We start from the raw sequence: 19,693 nt of genomic DNA on the forward strand, positions 1-19,693 counted from the left end.
ACCGAAGCAAAACCAATAACGAAGAACGAAACGATAATTGCAGCTTCCACTTTTAAGATTGAAAGGATGGGTATGTGATGCGGGATTTCGAGTGTTGATATTCAACGATTTAAGCAGGAATGAGCTTTCGAATCTTATTGACTGATATTGGGGAGACAGGCACACAGCAAATAATTTGCAAAAGCAGAAAATCCAACAAGTAGAAAGTGTGTTATTTGAAGTGTAAATATCAATATGAATAGAAGCCGCCAAGTGAGCAAGTGTCAAAGATATGAATGTCGGTACGTCGAGCAACTGATGAAACCATAACAGCTTCGTCATTTTGTGTCCGTCATCGAACATGGTTTTGCACACACGCTACCCAGAGAATTGTCCTGCAAAGGAAGCCGGTTTTGGTTTCCCCAATTCTGAAAATATGAGAGCCATCCTTTTTCCGATAATCGAGAAGCATTTATTTACCACGACAGATTTTGCAATTCAAAATTATTGGCATCCCAGATGCCCTTATTCTTGAAATCCACTCCAAAGTGGACGGGTAGCATAAAATACAGACTCAGCCTCGACCAGGGTCAGTGGTTAGTGATTAGTGATGAAATGCCGAGTTATAGAGTACACTACGATAACGCCCTCCCCACATTGGATGAAGTTTTCGAGCGACTCAGACTTAGCGATGACGACGACAAATCGATCTCCCCAATGCAATGGGACGCGTTGTTGGTTCAGTTCCGCCTAATCAGATCAACCTCATCCGCATATGAAGGCACGTGATCTCGATCGCTCGTCGCGTCGCCGCTGCAACCACCGGGTGGTACCTCAGAAGGAGAAACTGGATAGTCAGATGCGTGTTCGGCGAGCACTCCCAGCTGACATCGCTGTCCGCTTCCTATCGGGCGGCATCGGCAGCGTTTTATTCTTCCAATCGATCCGCCACCACCACCGCCGGCTAACATGCGATGGGGTTGGTCTGGCGATTAAAGATCTTCTCCCGGAGTAGCCGGTTCGGGCGACTTATTATTGATGATCATCATCGAACCAGTCAGTCATCCGGGTGGACGGGATTGCGTGTGGTCTCCAGCTGCGATGCAGCCCAGGTTCGTAGACGGCGATGCAGCAAATAGATCACGTATGTTTGATCTATGCTCGCACAATGATACGGCTGATTCAGAATTACAAGCAAATATCTGCGCCGTTCTGTAGCACGGCGAACGATGTTCTTTCGGTGCAGCAGCGTTGGAGTCGGAAGCTCCCACGCGAAATTGGTGAGACTGTCGGACCGGATGGAAGTAATAAAACATTCTCCATTCGGTCGATCTTGGGCTGTCGTCGTTGATCGCTCCATTGGGTGGAAATTGGCTGGACAGCACTTGCCATATTTATTTGTCCATATCCCACACAGGCGTGTGTGTCGCAAACACCGAACCGGCATGAGGGAAGAATTGCTACGGAAAGGAACGAATTAGCGGCCTACACTTTTTTGATTATGGAATGAATCGATCGAAAAATTTGGCTGATGAGTTTTGCAGATTGGTTTGTTATGGAAGGTCATTCTGGCACTTAAAATTGGATTTATGACTTTACACTCTGCGTCTTACGGATTGGAAGAGAAATTGAATGAAAATTTTAATGGAAAAATGTTTTTTCATGAGAATGTGTTTAACCTTCCAATCGTGTTAGGGTCAATGGGATAACGATGGTATTTTGGACATCTGAATATATTTTGGACTTTTGGCTATATTTTCTTCAAATCGTCATATAAATATGGTTAGAAACGTGAACATGAAAGTGACTTTTTTCGGAGGTGAGCCAGTCAAAGGCTGAAAGCCTCCTTAATTAAGATATACATATATAAAAAAGGGACTAAAAAGACACATGATTCTTATTAATTGAACACGAAAAATATAGCCAAAAGTCCAACATATATTTAGATGTTCAATATACATTATTTACCCTATGACCCAAATCGCACTTTCATGTTGTAATAACTTTTTAAGGTCACTCCTGACGGAATCCAAGTTTCAAAGTTCTCGCGTTTTCGGGGGCACACCACTCGATACGGAGGCGGCGCACAACTGTCATTTTTGTTGATTTAGTTTTGCTGCGTCGCAGCATGCGTGAAGAAATAAAAATGACAGTTGTGTGTTGCTTCCGTATCGAGTGGTGTGCCCTTCGAAAACGCGAGCGCTTTGGAACTTGGATTCCGTCAGGAGTGACCTTAACGAAACAATGTAAAGGTTTGAACTTTTCTTTTTTCTTAACTTTTCCTATTTCGTGGAAAACTATGTTCCTATGACCTACATTGTACGATGTTCCTGAAAGGCTCCTAAAAAACTCACACTTACGGTGTTCGAGTCATAATGGCCCGGATTTGACTTAGCAATATTTCAGGCATTTCTCAGCCAAATTCACATGATCTCAGATTGTTGATCGGCCACACCTACATCGTGTAGTCGTCGGAGAAAAGAATGGTCAGTTAGCTACTTTTATATGGACGAAAATTGCACACTGTTTTTTATAAAAAAATGTACCCAATACTTTTTCAGAGACGACAATTATGAATGTAGACAATATTTCTACAGACATTCTAGGTTCTCAAAACCATTCTGGATTTCTCAGCCTTCGATTATACCAGGTCAATTACGCTTGGTACGAAACCAATAACAACCTATTTAGCCCATACAGGCCCTTAGAGGCCATGAGCAATGAGCATAATTTACGATCAAGATATGACTAAACCGGATGTTTGAGGACCTCCAAATCATTCGATACAAAGCCAATAGTAATTCACGGGGTTTATACATGTCCTTAGAGGCCATGTGCATGATTTACGGTTTGGAATTGTCGAAACCGGATGTTCTTAGTTCTGCAAATCATTCTTCAGCCATGTGCGTGATTAACGATTCATTCTAAATTTCAAACCAATAAATCTTCAAAATTTCCTAAATTTTATGCCACCAACTAGCACCAATTACAAAAGAGTTCGTGGGTCAGTAGCAGGCGGGTTTAATGGGCGAATGCTCCACCATGGACCAGGTGTTCGCCATTCGCTAAGTACTGCAGAAATGCCGCGAATACAACTTGCCCACAAATCATCTATTCATCGACTTCAAAGCCGCATATTATACAACCGATCGGGACCAGCTATGGCAGCTAATGCACGAAAATGGATTTCCGGATAAACTGATACGGTTGATCAAGGCGACGATGGGTCGGGTGATGTGTATAGTTCGAGTTTCAGAGGCATTCTCGAGTTCCTTTGAAATACGGGGTAATACGAAGAGCAAGGATTAACACGAGTGGTACGATTTTCACAAGGTCCGCCCAGTTATTTGGTTTCGTCGACGACATTGATATTATGGCACGTAACTTTGAGAGGATGGAGGAAGCCTATATTAGACTGAAAAGCGAAGTTAAACGGATGTGACAGCAAGCATGGATCGATCAGGTGAAGCAAGGGCGTAGCCAAGGGGGGGCAGGGGGGGCCGTCGCCCCCCCTAAATTGTGGAAAGATTGAACGGGTACTGAAATGAATTCCATCAAACATGTGCACTTTACGATCCAATCATATACAGAAATAGGTGGTTGAAATTCAAAAGATTCCCAAAAACTTATTGGGGTATCCAGGATCCATAATATATGAAAGTCCAAACAACTCGAAATATTTCGGGCTCAAGAATTCTCCTTAAAATCGTTCTACAAGCTCCCTTGGAAACTTCTTAATTCCTTCGGAAAGTTATCCACAAATTCCTCTGAAAATCGTTCGAAAATCCTTCTCATGTAATTGTAATTCCTCTTTATCTAGAAACCTTCCATTATTTTTTTTAGGGAATTATTGAGGAAATTCCTTGAAGATTTCTTTTCTTCTTTCCAATATTTACTTCTAGATATTTCTTCGGCTATTCTCTCTTCAGGAAGAATCCGGCATTTCCTTCAGGCATGCATTCGAGAGTTCCGTCAAGAATACATACCGAATTTCTTTCCAAAATTCTACCAGAAGTTTCTTCAAAAATTTATCGGAATTTCACCGATTTAGCTCCATAATTTCACTTGTAAATCTATAAGAAATTCCTTCGGAAATTCTTCTAGGAACTTCTCCCGGCATTCCTCTCGGAACTCTTCCTTTAATACCTCCAGGAAATTTTCCGGGAATACCTCCAAACATTCAATAGCGAAATTATCTATTTACCATTCCAACATGGAATTCTTTTCACAATTACTTCAGAATATCCTTCAAGAAATCCTCTAGAAATATCTTCATGAATTTCTTCTGGAATTCGTCCAAGTATTTCCCCAGAAATTCTTACAGGTATTTTTTCGGGAGTTTCTTCAGGTACTTCTCCAGGGAAATGGGATTTCGGAAGTTCCTTCAGAAATATTTTTTCTCTTCCTCTAGGGTATTCCACCGGATGTTTCTCAAAGTTCTACCAGTGGTTCCTTCGGGAATTCAATGAGGGTTTCTTCCAGGAATTCATTTAGCATTTCTTTAGGCATTTATCTACAAATTCCTCCAGAAGTTCCTCGGAGAATTTCTCTGGGAGTTCTTACGGAAATTCCTCCGGGAGGTTCTTTTAAGAATTCTTCCAGGAGTTCCTCCTGGAATTCTTACGGAAGTTCCTTTGGGAGTTCATCCTTGAATTCTTACGAGAGTTCCTCCAGAATTTCCTCCGGAAATTCTTCCTGTAGTTCTTCAATAAATTCCTCCAGAAGTTCCACCGGCAGTTCCACCAAGAATTCCTCTGATAATTTCCTCGGAAATTCCTATAGAAAATTCACCGGGAGTTCCTCCGGAAATTACTCTTGGAGTTCCTTTTCAGAGAAACACCCGGAGAAACTGCCGGTGAAACTCCCGGAGGGATTCTCGTAGAAACTGCTGGTGGATCTCCCGGAGGAATTCCCGAAGGAACTGCCGGAGGAGCTCCCGTAAGATCTCCCGTAAGAACTCCCGGAGGAATTTCAGGAGAAACTCCCAGAGAAACTATCGAAAGAACTTCAGGAGGAATTTCCAGCTTAATTTCTGAAGCCTAAATGATTTCCTGAAAAAAAAGCCATAGAATAGAAGAATAGCTTCTGGTGGAACTCCCGGAGGAATTTCCGGAGGAACTCCCGGATGAATTGCTGGTGGAATTCCCGGAGGAGCTCTCGAAGGAATTTTCTGGAAGAATTTCTGAAGAAACTCCCGGGAAATTTTTCAAAGGAACCCCGGGGAAACTACCAGAAGCATTCTCGGAAACAAGAAAATTCATCTTATAGATAAATCTTGTCTAGCTGAAACCTTTGTTGGGGTTTGTAGCTGGACCATCATCATCATCAGAGGACCTCCCGGAGAATTCCCTGAGGAGCTCGCAGAGAAATTCTCGGAGGAGCTTCTGGTGGAAAATCTATATAAATTCCTGAAGAAGCCTAAATAAATTCCAATTCTGCCGAAATTCCCGGAAGAATTTTCAAAGGAACTGCCGATAGAACTACCGGAATAATTCTCAAAGGAAATCCTAGAGAAATTCTTGGTGGAAATGCCGGTGGAACTCCTGGAAGAATTCCCGGAGACGAGCCAGCCTCGGGCTGAAAGTCTCCTTAATAAAGACACAAAAAAAAAATCCAGGAGGAATTTTCGGCAGTGGAAATCTTGAAGTTTCATCCGGAATTCTTTCAGGATTTCATTGCGAATTAATCTAGGAATTCCTCCGAAAATTCCATTGTTGATTTCATTTTCGGTATCATTTCTGTATAAATTTCCGGTGGAGTTCCTGGAGAAATTCTTTGAAATTTTCACAAGAAATTATTCGAAACAATTCACGGATAATTTTATGGAATTTACACAAGAAATTCGAAGATTTTTCGTGAAATTCTCAGGAATGTTTACTGGCAATTCTGCGGAATTTACACGGAATATTCTTATTCTTAAAAATTATGGGAAACAGCACGAAATTATTTGAATTATTGCAGTGAATTCTGCAGAACTTATAAAGAAGCTCGTGAAGATTTTCTTGGAGTAAATAATGGTGGAATTTTCGGATCAAATCCCGGCAAAATTTATGGTGGAATTCCTGAAAACACTGCCGAAGAAGTTGCTGGAGGCATTCCTAAAGAATTCCTAACTTTGTTAATATTTTTCTCACTTTATTTAAAAATATCTGATGAGCAATAAATCACGCATTTTTAAATCCATTATTGTTTTAATCATCTTTAATCTCGACTCGAAGTCGAGTCAAGTACGAGACACTGAAGACTACCACACAGTTGTGGTCGAAATACGTATCTGCAAAGATATCGAAAATTTATTGGTGGAATTAAATGGAGAGTATTTAATTCGTCTTAAACGATTGATTCATGTATTTTTATAAAACTACTATAAAACTACGATTTAGAAGACCAAAAAAGTTGCCCCCCCCCTTCTCGAAATCCTGGCTACGCCCATGAGGTGAAGGACGATTTGCGGACCTCCGCAGACTGCGTGGTTGGCGACGTGCAGCCATGGACCGAGCTGAATGGAGAAGACTTTTATGTGCAGCTCAGGCCACTCTGGCTTTAGTCTGACCCAAACAAAACACATAAACACACATAGGGTGGCTCAAAAAACACTTTTTAAATTTTTTTGATGGGCCGCCCTTTTATTCGGTTCTATTTGATGCCCTGGTGCTCTGGACAAAATTTTAGCAAAATCGGTTAACGTTTGGGCGGTGCTAAACTCGGTTTTCTGCATAATATTCTGTATTAAATTCTTCAAGATCTGAATGAGTGTCATAGTTCTTCATCGTAAGCTGTGCCGTCCAACAGTTTCACTGTTTTTGGATGTTTCTGCTTACATTTTTGCATATAAACTTCTAACGAGTTTAGCACCACCCAAAAATTCACCGATTTGGCTGAAATTTTGTCCAGAGCATCAGGGCATCAAAAAGAACCGAATATAAAAGCTGCCTATCAAAAAAATTAAAAAAAGTTTTTCCCATACTAAATTGAGCCTAGACCTGTGCGCCGGTCTTATAATCGGCGGCGGCGGCGTAGTGGTCACTTTTGCCCGGCGGCAGCGTGAACCGGCGTGGATGAAGAAATCAATGGCAAAAAAATCAATTTTACGCGGATTTTTGAATTCACGTGGTTTTGATTCACACGGTTTGAATCGCTCGTAAAAATTGACTTCAGTGGATTAAAATTGAAATATTCTATGTTTGTCGATCATCAAACAGCACATTCCATAGTAAAATACCAGCGACACTAATAAGTACCTGATCTCAAAAAGTTATTTAAATGAAAACTATTTTATTATTATCTGATTTTGATGAATCAAAATTTAACAACGAATCCTTCACTTTTCGTAACCCTTGAGCAGTATTGAGAATTAGACTTCGGTGTCAAAGGACTAATTTGTTAATATTTTTTTCCAAAAGTTTTCCCAATTTAGGATTTTGATAAATTCCAGTCGATTTACTTCTCAATATATCTAAATTTCAGAAAAAATCTAACTACTATTCTTTGAGTTACATATACAATTGGGCAATGTTTGAGCGGCTGCATATCTAGTATATTTAGAGAATTTGCAGTGCTACTTCGTTCACCTGCTGTGACCCTTAGATCCTGGAAAGGCATTCACGATGGAGTCCACGAATGACAACCACAATGGACAGTTTACTCCCCACGTCGGGTTCTTGTATGCACAAATCTTCATAGATGATCAACATAACTAAAATGAGCTCTGGCTGAATAAGACTTGGGCACGATGACTAACCAAATCGAATATTTTCCTCAAAAGTTGGTAAAATATGCCAAAAAAGTTCTTGGTGGAGTTCCTGAAGGGATTTTGAGAAATTCCTTTAGTAAAACCGTAGAATATTCTTTCAGGATTTCATTCGGAAATTTATTAAGGAATGAAATAGTTTCCGAAAGAATTCTTAAACCAATTTCTGAAGAAATTGCTGGAAAAAATCTTCGAAGGGGTTCAGAAAGGACTCTCCGAGAGAATAGCGAAAAGAGTTTATAAAGTCAATTTTTGAAGGAATTTTCGAAAGAACTTAGTGTAAAATTCACTATTGATTCCACGACTCACTTCCCACAAATCACACCAAGGAAATACAAAACCTTGCTTAATGTAGACTCGTTTATTCGTCATAAGGAACAAAGGTTTGGGTACGCAGGCCTTGCTTATTATATGTATAGGTATTTTATAATTTTGCCCGGAAGCATCGCCTTCAAAAATAGTTTACATTAGGGAACCGAAGGAATTCCCGCAGAAAAATCAAAAAGAATCTTTTCAGTAAATTCCGAAACAATGTTCTAGGGAATTTTCAGAAGATTTTCCGAATGGTTCCCAAAAGGAATTTCCGAAGAAATTTCTTTGAATTAATTTCTGAAGTGATTCCCGAAAAAATCAAAAGAAATGGAGAATGTTGTTACGGAATTATTGAGGGAAATGCCCAAGAACTTCTTCCTAAAGTTATCAAGAAATTTTCAGAGGATTATCCGTAGAAATTCCCAAGGAGTTGTTTAAGGTAGTTCTGAAAGTATTCCTATGTGAATTTCAAAAAAAGTTGTCAAAGAATTTGCTAAGGAACCCCTAGAGGAATTTCTATAAAATATCCAACTTTTTTGCCTTTCTCGTATACTAAGTATACGGTATTAAAGGCTATATGATCGCTCCAAAAACAAACTTTTTATAGAAGGCCCGGAGACCCATAGTGTTATATACCAATCGACTCAGTTCGACGAATTGAGGTGATGTCTGTGTGTGTGTGTGTGTGTGTGTGTGTGTGTGTGTGTGTGTGTGTGTGTGTGTGTGTGTGTGTGTGTGTGCGCACAAAACGACGCAAAAAATGTCACTCATTTTTCGGGCACTTATCCTCAACCGATTTGCTCGCAACAAATTGCATTCGACGCAGAATCCTTTCCCATTGTTTCCTATTGAAAATTGGCCAGGTCGGACTATGGGATCGGAAGTTATGGCCAAAATACAAATTTATACGTAAAAATCGCGTAAACATGTCACTCACTTTTCGGCAACTTATCCTCAACCGATTTTCTCGCAACAAATTGCATTCGATGCAGAATTCTTTCCCATTGTTTCCTGTTGAAAATTAGCCAGGTCGGACTATGGAATCGGAAGTTATAACCAAAATACAAATTTATACGCAAAATCGCGTGAAAAATGTCACTCATTTTTGGGCACTTATCTTTAACCGATTTGCTCGCAACAAATTGCATTCGACGCAGAATCCTTTCCCATTGTTTCCTATGGGAAATTGGCCAGGTCGGACTATGGGATCGGAAGTTATGGCCAAAATACAAATTTATACGTAAAAATCGCGTAAAAAATGTCACTCATTTTTCGGGCACTTATCCTCAACCGATTTGCTCGCAACAAATTGCATTCGACGCAGAATCCTTTCCCATTGTTTCCTATTGAAAATTGGCCAGGTCGGACTATGGAATCGGAAGTTATGGCCAAAATACAAATTTATACGCAAAAATCGCGTGAAAAATGTCACTCATTTTTCGGGCACTTATCCTCAACCGATTTGCTCGCAACAAATTGCATTCGACGCAGAATCCTTTCCCATTGTTTCCTATTGAAAATTGGCCAGGTCGGACTATGGAATCGGAAGTTATGGCCAAAATACAAATTTATACGCAAAAATCGCGTGAAAAATGTCACTCATTTTTTGGGCACTTATCCTCAACCGATTTGCTCGCAACAAATTGCATTCGACGCAGAATCCTTTCCCATTGTTTCCTATTGGAAATTGGCCAGGTCGGACTATGGGATCGGAAGTTATGGCCAAAATACAAATTTATACGTAAAAATCGCGTAAAAAATGTCACTCATTTTTCGGGCACTTATCCTCAACCGATTTGCTCGCAACAAATTGCATTCGACGCAGAATCCTTTCCCATTGTTTCCTATTGAAAATTGGCCAGGTCGGACTATGGAATCGGAAGTTATGGCCAAAATACAAATTTATACGCAAAAATCGCGTGAAAAATGTCACTCATTTTTCGGGCACTTATCCTCAACCGATTTGCTCGCAACAAATTGCATTCGACGCAGAATCCTTTCCTATTGTTTCCTATTGAAAATTGGCCAGGTCGGACTATGGAATCGGAAGTTATGGCCAAAATACAAATTTATACGCAAAAATCGCGTGAAAAATGTCACTCATTTTTCGGGAATTTATCTTTAACGGATTTGCTCGCAACAAATTGCATTCGACGCAGAATCCTTTCCCATTGTTTCCTATTGAAAATTGGCCAGGTCGGACTATGGAATCGGAAGTTATGGCCAAAATACAAATTTATACGCAAAAATCGCGTGAAAAATGTCACTCATTTTTTGGGCACTTATCCTCAACCGATTTGCTCGCAACAAATTGCATTCGACGCAGAATCCTTTCCCATTGTTTCCTATTGAAAATTGGCCAGGTCGGACTATGGGATAGGAAGTTAAGGCCAAAATACGAATTTATACGTAAAAAATGTCACTCATTTTTTGGGCAGTTATCCTCAACCAATTTTCTCGCAACAAATTGCATTCGACGCAGAATCCTTTCCCATTATTTCCTATTGAAAATTGGCCTGGTCGGACTTTGGGATCGGAAGTAATGGCCAAAATACAAATTTATACGTAAAAATCGCGTAAAAAATGTTACTCATTTTTCGGGCACTTATCCTCAACCGATTTGCTCGCAACAAATTGCATTCGACGCAGAATCCTTTCACATTGTTTCCTATTGAAAATTGGCCAAGTCGGACTATGGAATCGGAAGTTATGGCCAAAATACAAATTTATACGCAAAAATCGCGTGAAAAATGTCACTCATTTTTCGGGAACTTATCTTTAACCAATTTGCTCGCAACAAATTGCATTCGACGCAGAATCCTTTCCCATTGTTTCCTATTGAAAATTGGCCAGGTCGGACTATGGAATCGGAAGTTATGGCCAAAATACAAATTTATACGCAAAAATCGCGTGAAAAATGTCACTCATTTTTTGGGCACTTATCCTCAGCCGATTTGCTCGCAACAAATTGCATTCGACGCAGAATCCTTTCCCATTGTTTCCTATTGAAAATTGGCCAGGTCGGACTATGGAATCGGAAGTTATGGCCAAAATACAAATTTATACGCAAAAATCGCGTGAAAAATGTCACTCATTTTTCGGGAACTTATCTTTAACCAATTTGCTCGCAACAAATTGCATTCGACGCAGAATCCTTTCCCATTGTTTCCTATTGAAAATTGGCCAGGTCGGACTATGGAATCGGAAGTTATGGCCAAAATACAAATTTATACGCAAAAATCGCGTGAAAAATGTCACTCATTTTTTGGGCACTTATCCTCAGCCGATTTGCTCGCAACAAATTGCATTCGACGCAGAATCCTTTCCCATTGTTTCCTATTGAAAATTTGCCAGGTTGGACTATGGAATCGGAAGTTATGGTCAAAATACAAATTTATACGTAAAAATCGCGTAAAAAATTTCGCGTATGTATGTGTGTACGGTGCGAGCACCAAAAGTGCGAAAAGCTTAGCTCACTTTTTGGTACTTATTCTCATCCGATTTACTTGCAACAAATTCCATTCGACGCGAGATCCTGTCGTATTGTTTTCTATTGAGAATTTGGAAGATCGGACTATGGGCACAAAAATTATGGCCAAAATGCTTTATGTTATAAAAAAGCGCGTAAAAAAGTCTAGCTCATTTTTAATGCACTTACCCTCAATCGATTTACTCACAACAAATTGCATTGGACGCGGAATCCTATTCTATTATTTTCTATTGAAAATTGGCCAGCGTGGACTATAACCTTAGAAATTATGGCCAAAATACTTTTTGCCTTTCTTGTGCTACAAAGTTGTACCGAAAGGCTATAATTTCTCTCCGAAAACGAACTATGGGATGCTTCCACAATGATACACTTCCTCCCATCTTCATACGGGAGTTTGGTATAAGGACGGTCATGAGATTTATATCATAACAAATATTGCCCTCCGCTCGCTTGATGGGAATGACATTTTCGTTTTCTTTTGTGTAGTCAGAGCTTCAGTTTAACAAACATCCAAATGTGATATCCTTAAAATATATAACTGGGTAAAATAAAACAGGTATGTACATCAAAAGATTGGAAAAGGAAAAAATTGTAGAAATTCTTATTAGCATATTGTATATCAAGTTGAAAACCGAACCGAGATCTCGCGTTTTCAACTGGATCTAAAATATCTTGGCTTGAAATAATCCGATTTTCATAGAACGGACAAAGAAGTTTTTCTTTTTTACTCCTAGCTACTAGCTCATCTACTTTCAAGCAAACACATTTTATGAAGGTCGAGAAAGGCACCATCACCGCTAGGTGGATTAATCTGGGTTTTTTTTTCCTAAAAACAACTGGAGGAATTCCTAAAATAATCCTTCTGTAAATGAATTTCTGTAGGAATTTTAGAAGGAATTCTAAAATATTTTCCGTCGATACTTCAAAAGGAATTTGCGAATGATTTTCGGAAGGTATATCCGAAAGAATGTCTAAGGGAATTACGAAAGAATTCCTAAAGGATTTTATGAAGCAATTCCTAAAGCAATTTCCTAAGAAATTTTCAAAGGAATTTCCAAAAGAACGAACCTTACGAATTTCCTAAGGTTTTCTTAAACAAAGGAATACGTGGAGGAAATTCTGACGTAATCCCGAAGTAAATTTTAAAAAATATCCGGAAGAATTTCCGAAGAACTTTCTGGAATTCGTTTAAGGAGGAGTTTTGTAGAACTTTTTGAGGAAATTTCCCAAGGAATTCCTGGACGAATCTTCAAAGGAATCTCTGGAGGAAATTTAGAATAAATTACTGAGAAAAATTCCAAAGGAATTCTTGAAGAAACCTAGGAATTACATCAGAAAACCAGTAGGCATTTTCTCCGTAATTTCCTTTGAGAATTCCTTCGGAAATTCCATCATAAAATTTTTCAAAAATACTTTTATCGATTCCTCTGGAAATTCCTCTAGGAATTCTTTAGCGTAAAATACTTACCTTCAAAATATCTTTTATAAGTTCCTTTAGGAATTATTTTCGAAAATCTATTCAGGTTCTCTTTTGGGAATCCCTTCAAAAGTTTATTTGGAAATTCCTGCACTAACCCCAACAAAAATTTCTTTAAAAACGCATCCAAAAATTTATTTGTAAATTCCTCCAGAATTTTATTTCTTAAAAAGGCCGTTACAAATATTTAATTAACATTTTGTCCTACTCGGAGACCAGGTCAAGGGGGGAAGGGGGAGGGGATAATAAAAAAAATTATTGAAATGACAAAAATAAAAAAAATCCTCGGATTTCTTAAAGAATATTTTGAAAATCCTCAAAATTATCCGAATTTCATTTTGTTGCCCCTTCAAAATATTATTTTTTGGCAAAAAAAAATCCCCGGGGGGAGACAAAATAGTTTTTAAATATTTGTATCGGTCCAACAAAAAAAAATACCGCCCGGAATTCATTCGGATATTCCTCCAGGGACTTCTTTAAAAGATTATTCGTAAAACCTTCAAGATTTCCTTCGGAGATTTCTCCAGATTTTTTTTCGGAAGATCTTCCAGGAAATCCTTTGAAATTTATTGAAAATGAAGTTGTTTGCAACGTAGTTACTTATTGAATTTTCGAAAAAAAAAATCCAAAAATAAACAACAACAAACGAGGACTTTAGGAAAGATGAAGGCATTTTTGGAGAAATTCCTGCAGGAAGTTCCGGAAGAATTCCCGAAGAATGTTTTAAAGGAGTTGCTGGAAGAAGTTCTGAAGGAATTCCTTAGGCAAAAATTGAATGAATTCCTTATGGATATCTAGAAGAACTTTTTCCAGCGATTCATGAAATAAATGCCGAAACAATTTCAAAAGGAAATTTTTTCGAAGAAATTCTCAACAAAATTCCAAAGAAAATCTCGAAAGAACGAATGAAATTTTTTGAGGAATTCCTTAAGGAATTTTCACAGGAATTGCTAAAGAAACATCCAAAGGAATTCCTCAAGTAGTCTCCGAAGGAGATTGTAGGAATTTGTGGAACAAAATCCGAAAGCATTCCTTAAGCAATTTCCGAAAGAAATTCGTAAAAGATTTTCTGAAGAAATGCGTAATGAAAATTCTTAAGGAATTTTCGGAGAAATGTTGTAAGGAATCTCCGAAGGAATACCCGAAAAACATTTAGGAAGAATTAACAAAATAATCTTCTAAGGCTTTTCAAAAGGAACTTTTCGGAGGAACATCTGGAGGAATTATCAAATAAATTTCTTGATTTATTTCCGAACTAATTTCTGGAGTATTTTTCGAAGGAATTCATAAATGAATGTTTGAACGACACTTCTTCGATTATTCTCAGAAATTCCAGGAATTTCACAATAAGGCTTTTGGAATACAGTATTAAATAATTTCAAGACAATAAAATTAGATTAAATTTTCGTTATGTTTGAAAATACCTGACGTTTTAACTAAATAATTTGACTAAATACTATTCAGCGAAGCGACAACACCCCAGTTCTGGGTTACAATAGCTGTAAATAAGAAAATAAGAAGCGTTTTTAACTGATGCTCGTAATATTTACTCAGCAATATTTGCTTTGCTGATGCTCAGCAAGTGGTTATGTCAGTTATATTCAGAAATTGATTTCAAAATATGAATTACTTACTCGGGAGTCGGAACAAAAAAATCGGTAAAGCATTCACAGTTGGGATTTAATTATTTTGCTAAATCAGTTTGCCTTATAAGCCAATTATCCTAATAGCACAAATCTTAAAACAAAGAAAACTGATTAAATAAGTTGATTTAAATAAATAGAAAAAAAATGTCAAAATAACTAATGTGCAACTTGACTTGAAATTTCTTAACTGCAATAATTTTCCTGCACCAATGCCAGATCTTTTAAGAATTGGGAACGCTTTGGGCATGTATCCAAGCCCCACAACAAACCCATTTTGCGAGTCACCTACAAGTTTAGGTGCCCGACTAAATGAGGCCTTGGCTTAACGCATTCCAAAGATCAGTTTAACAATTTATGTATTATTATACTAGATAAATCCTCATTCAAACTTTCAAACTAATCAACCAACCTATTAAATAACCAAGACAAGGTATGTCACTACACCGACTTAGGGACACCATCGCTTGAGATAGATTTGAAATTGAATTTTGACGAGATCCACCTTAACAACATTTATGAACTTCCGTAAGACTAGTTTAGTACTATTCCAATTAACTGTACCAATTATTATCTCAATTATTAGACCGAGACACTGAATCTCGTGCTTGGCTCGACTCGACTTAAGTTAATTGATTATTTTTATTGCGATTAGTCACCGGCGTGGCCAAATTATAATCGGTGGCGCGCCGACCCAAAATCGTCGGCGGCGCGAGTAAAACCACCGGCGGCGGCGTGGCGCGGCGGCGCACAGGTCTAATTGAGCCACCCTAACACACACATATCTACGCACATACAGACATCACCTCGGTTTGTCGAGCTGAGTCGATCGGTATATAACACTATGGGTCTCCGGGCCTTCTATCAAAAGTTCATTTTTGGAGTAATCCTATAGCCTTTCGGTACAACTTTGTTGTACGAGAAAGGCAAAAAGTTGGAAGGAATTCCTAAACCAATTTTCGCAAACATCCCTGAAGCCATTTCCAGAAGAAATCATAAGGATTTTTTTGAAGGTATTTCTAGATTTATTTGCGGAGGATTTTTGAAGAAATTCCTTGAAGAGAGAGGAGAAATTTACGATGCACGGAGAAAAAATACGGTAGAATCAACCGGATTCTGCTTCAAATCAACTATATTTTTGCATTGATTTATGAATAACAATATTTATTGTTGATACAACCACAAATAGGATTGAATCAACCATACGCGATAGTTGATTCAATTCTCGAATATATTTGTTTCAACCATGCTTTCCAGCTGTCACTGTCAAATAATACATCAGAAAATAACAATATTCATGGTTGTTTTTACATTCGAAAACGCTGTGAAACTACTTTATCGACAATATAATGACAACAACAAAAGAGGAAAAAGTGACAGAAGCAGAATCGAACTAGTTACATGGGGAGTGAGAGTCATCCACTTTACCTCTGCACCGTGCTTACTTCATGTAGACAGGATGATCTATGTTGATCAGTTTATACAGATTTTCCAAATCATGAAATGGTTGTCAAAAGAACGATATTATTATTGTTTCAATCATGCGATGCAAGATTGAAACAACAATAATGTTCAATTGAATAAAGCATGTGAACATGTTGAAACAACAACATTGAAGATTGAAACAACAATATCCACGTTGTTTGATGCAACAATCGGAATAGTTGTTTCAATCTTGCAAGATTCTTCTGCGTGATTGGAATTTGTTTAGAAATACATTTGGAAATTCTTCCGAGGATTCTTTTCATAATTCATTAGGAAATTCCTTCCTTCAGAAATTCGTTTATAGAAATTCTTTTTTTGTGTTGTCTATTTGGAGGCTAAGACCGATCACGGTCCATCTCGCCCATAGAAATTCTTGTCTCAAATCAAGTCAGGTTGTTCTTCGGAAATTCCCCCTGAAATACATTTGGAAATTCTTCAAGGAATTTCTTTTACAATTACTACAGTAAATCCTCCAGACATTCTTTCTCCTCCAGGAATAATTTATAAACTCCTCCTTTTCTTTAGTAAAACTTCCTGAAAAGCTTTTGTAAATTTCTACAGATTTTTTTTTTAGTAAAACGAAATAAAATTCCTGCAGGAATTATTCCGAAAAGTTAGCTGAAAATGAAATAGGAAGAATGAAATAGAAAATCCTAAAGGAATTTTCGGAGCTTTTTGCAAGGATTTCGTAAAGAAATTTCGATAGGAATTTCTAAAGAATTCTCGAAGAAATTTTTCAAAATAATTTCTAAATAAAATTTAAGAAGCATACTTTAAAGAAATTGTAAAGGATTTTCTGAAGAATTTTCGAAAGAATACTCAAAGCAAAGTTTGAAAGAATTTAAAAAAATCCCAGAAGGTTAAAGAAATTTATGCAAGAATTGTTAAATAAATCCGAAGAATTTTCGAAAGAATTCCTGGAGGAAGTTCTGAAGAAATTCCCTAGGGAAATTTCTTCCTAGAACTTCTAAAGGGATTTCTTGAGAAAGTATTGGCAGAATTCTCAAAATAAAAATATCCGATTTGGTGTGTCACGTGCCGAATCGTCAAATATGGCGGAAAATCAGGTTTTTTCTCCAGAGCAATTTGGATTAAAGTTCCGATAGCCGTGGGTGTTCCTATAGTTGCGGTTGTGTGTTTTTTTTTTAATTCTTTATTAAAGTGTTTTTTAATTTTAAAATTAGGTTCAACACTAAGTTGCGGTAGTGTTGTTATTACACAATATTTACGTATTAAACGCAGCAACCCAGATAGTCTATCAAGTTTTTGACCTGTCATTACGCTAACCAAAAGCAAACAAGCAATTCCATCAAAAACGGTAAAATATCACTGAAATACCTTATCCTTTCCTTTCCTGCATAGTTGTTGCGGTAGTGTTCCTATAGTTGCAAGTCCTATATGAGAACAATGGGATTCGCAACTATAGGAACACAAATTAGAAAATACCGCAACTATTGGAACACTGTACAAATTGGGGGATACCGAAAGTGTCCCTGACGTTAAATATAATCTTCAACTAAAGGCTGGGTTATTGGTGCTAGGTGAGTGTTCTGTTAATGCTACTGGGAGCACTGCAAGTAACACTCAACCCGCTATAAGCGCGCAGCGTTTGGCTTCTTTTGGTCATTCACGTACGGGATTTCGCGAAGCATGGATGTATGGCAGTGGAGCGGTTCTTCTCGGCAATAGTCTTGGTTTCACACAAATAATTGAAGGTACCATTTTAGGTAACAATGATGGATTCTGATACGATTAAAACACTTTTCACTTGAACTTTAATTGACGAGCTTTCGTATACACATTGGAGGTAAGTGAAATAAAGTACAGACTTGGTGTTACCAAACAAATATTGATTGAACTTACTTAGTTCCTTCACTATTGGGTCTTTTACTCTATATAATTAAATTTCAGGCAAAATATTTATTTTGGTGGGTCACGTGCCCCATCGTGCCGAGTATTTAGTGAATTAGAATTTGACATGACGGGAATCAGCGTCATGGACAAACTAGCGCACAACCCTAGCAATTTTCGCTGAATTTCAAGCGTACTTCGAAAACATACGTTTTATGATATCCATTAGTGTTTTAACTTATGTATTTCGTGCTTGTCCCGTGTTAAGAAATACTTCAGGAAATCCCGTTATTTAAAAAATTCCGTTGGGAGTGGTTACCCTAGCTTAGAATCTTCACATGACTTATCTAGAAGGTAAGGTAAGGGAAGGTAAGCACTTATCCTGATTTCATTCTATACCTGTTGTTGATCCATCAACAAGCCGATTCCAGTCCAATCATCGTCTTTAACGAGCAACTTTTTCATTCGTTCCGTGTTTTTTTCATATTCCATTCATAAGTTGCATTCATTCAGAAAGGACGCTCGCTTCATGTGTACAAAGTGCAGCCAACAAGATGACAGCTTTTATAATTTTCACATTTTGTCCGCTGTTCGTTCGTGTAGCCGCTCTCGTTGCGCATTTATTGGTACCCCTTTTGCAGATTTTGTCCCTCTTTTGTATAGTCAAGGCAGCGTAATCGTCATCTCACGAGCACCCTCCATGCAAGGGGGCGGTGGTATTTATTTTGTAATAAATGCTTGTACGCCTTATCTACCTGGGAAGACCGTGAGTTCGTGACACAGACTAGGAGTGGTTTTGGTGTAGGTCAAGGGTTTAGTCCTGACGGCGGATAGATTCTTATGAGAATGTGAAGGAGGAATGATCGACATACATACATATGGGTGAAAGATTACACTTTCAAAGGGAATCTTGAAATTATTTTAATTTATAGATTCGACTTAAAAATAAATGATATGCTGTAAACAAGTTGAAAAATCCATTATCACTAGTCGCTGATAACCCAAATCCTCTAATCACTTTGTAGAAATTAGGCATTTAGTCTTATCTCCAGATCTCAAAATTAATTTATTGCCACCCAATTCTCCAAATCCAAATACGTTGAGCAAATCGTCTTCTTATCTAACCGTTGTTATCGGAAGCTCAAATTAAACAATAACACTGGATGCACTTCGGGTTGTAGAATATTACGCAACCTCCCGTGTCGAAATCCTCGACAAAAGATACACAAAAATATTAAACTCACCGTCAGATACGGTAGCCATCCGAAAACCGCCAAGATGCGCACGATTCTGACGATCGCTCGCACATTATTCATTTTGCTTGGCATTTGGTCCTATCCTATCTGATGTCACTGCAACTAACCACTCCCGGTCGCGTCGACGGCTAGCTGCTTTCGCGGGAACACATTGGAAAACTTTGCCGCGTCGTCGTGGAATCGGCGAATCTGAAATTAGGGAGAATTAGCGTAATTAGTAATTTGGATTTGTGGTTAGCTAATGGTCGGTAATTATCCAATCAAACGAACCGTGCAAGATGGAAAGGTTACACAATCGGGAGATGGGCATCGCGGTTCGTACTTCAGGGAATGAACATCAAAAATGCTTCAGAATGGCAAATTCAATTACCTTTCAACTACATATTTATAATGTCCGTGTTTTGAAAAGTATTCTCGAGTGAAGTGTCACCTAATTACATTAGTATTAAC

At 38.2% G+C, this 19,693-nt stretch overlaps 1 protein-coding gene across 1 annotated transcript in view; it reads right to left on the bottom strand.

Moving 5' to 3' along the window:
- LOC134209702 (uncharacterized) overlaps positions 1-19,693 on the bottom strand; it is a 256,607-nt gene that overhangs the window by 129,794 nt on the left and 107,120 nt on the right. The window contains exon 2 of the mRNA XM_062685711.1: positions 19,232-19,432. Within this exon, the coding sequence (XP_062541695.1) occupies positions 19,232-19,315 (84 nt within the window). The 5' untranslated portion in view covers positions 19,316-19,432. The remainder of the gene's footprint in view (positions 1-19,231; positions 19,433-19,693) is intronic.

The sequence above is a fragment of the Armigeres subalbatus genome, chromosome 2 (genome assembly GCF_024139115.2).
Source record: "Armigeres subalbatus isolate Guangzhou_Male chromosome 2, GZ_Asu_2, whole genome shotgun sequence".
In the NCBI taxonomy this organism is placed as follows: Eukaryota; Metazoa; Arthropoda; class Insecta; order Diptera; family Culicidae; genus Armigeres; species Armigeres subalbatus.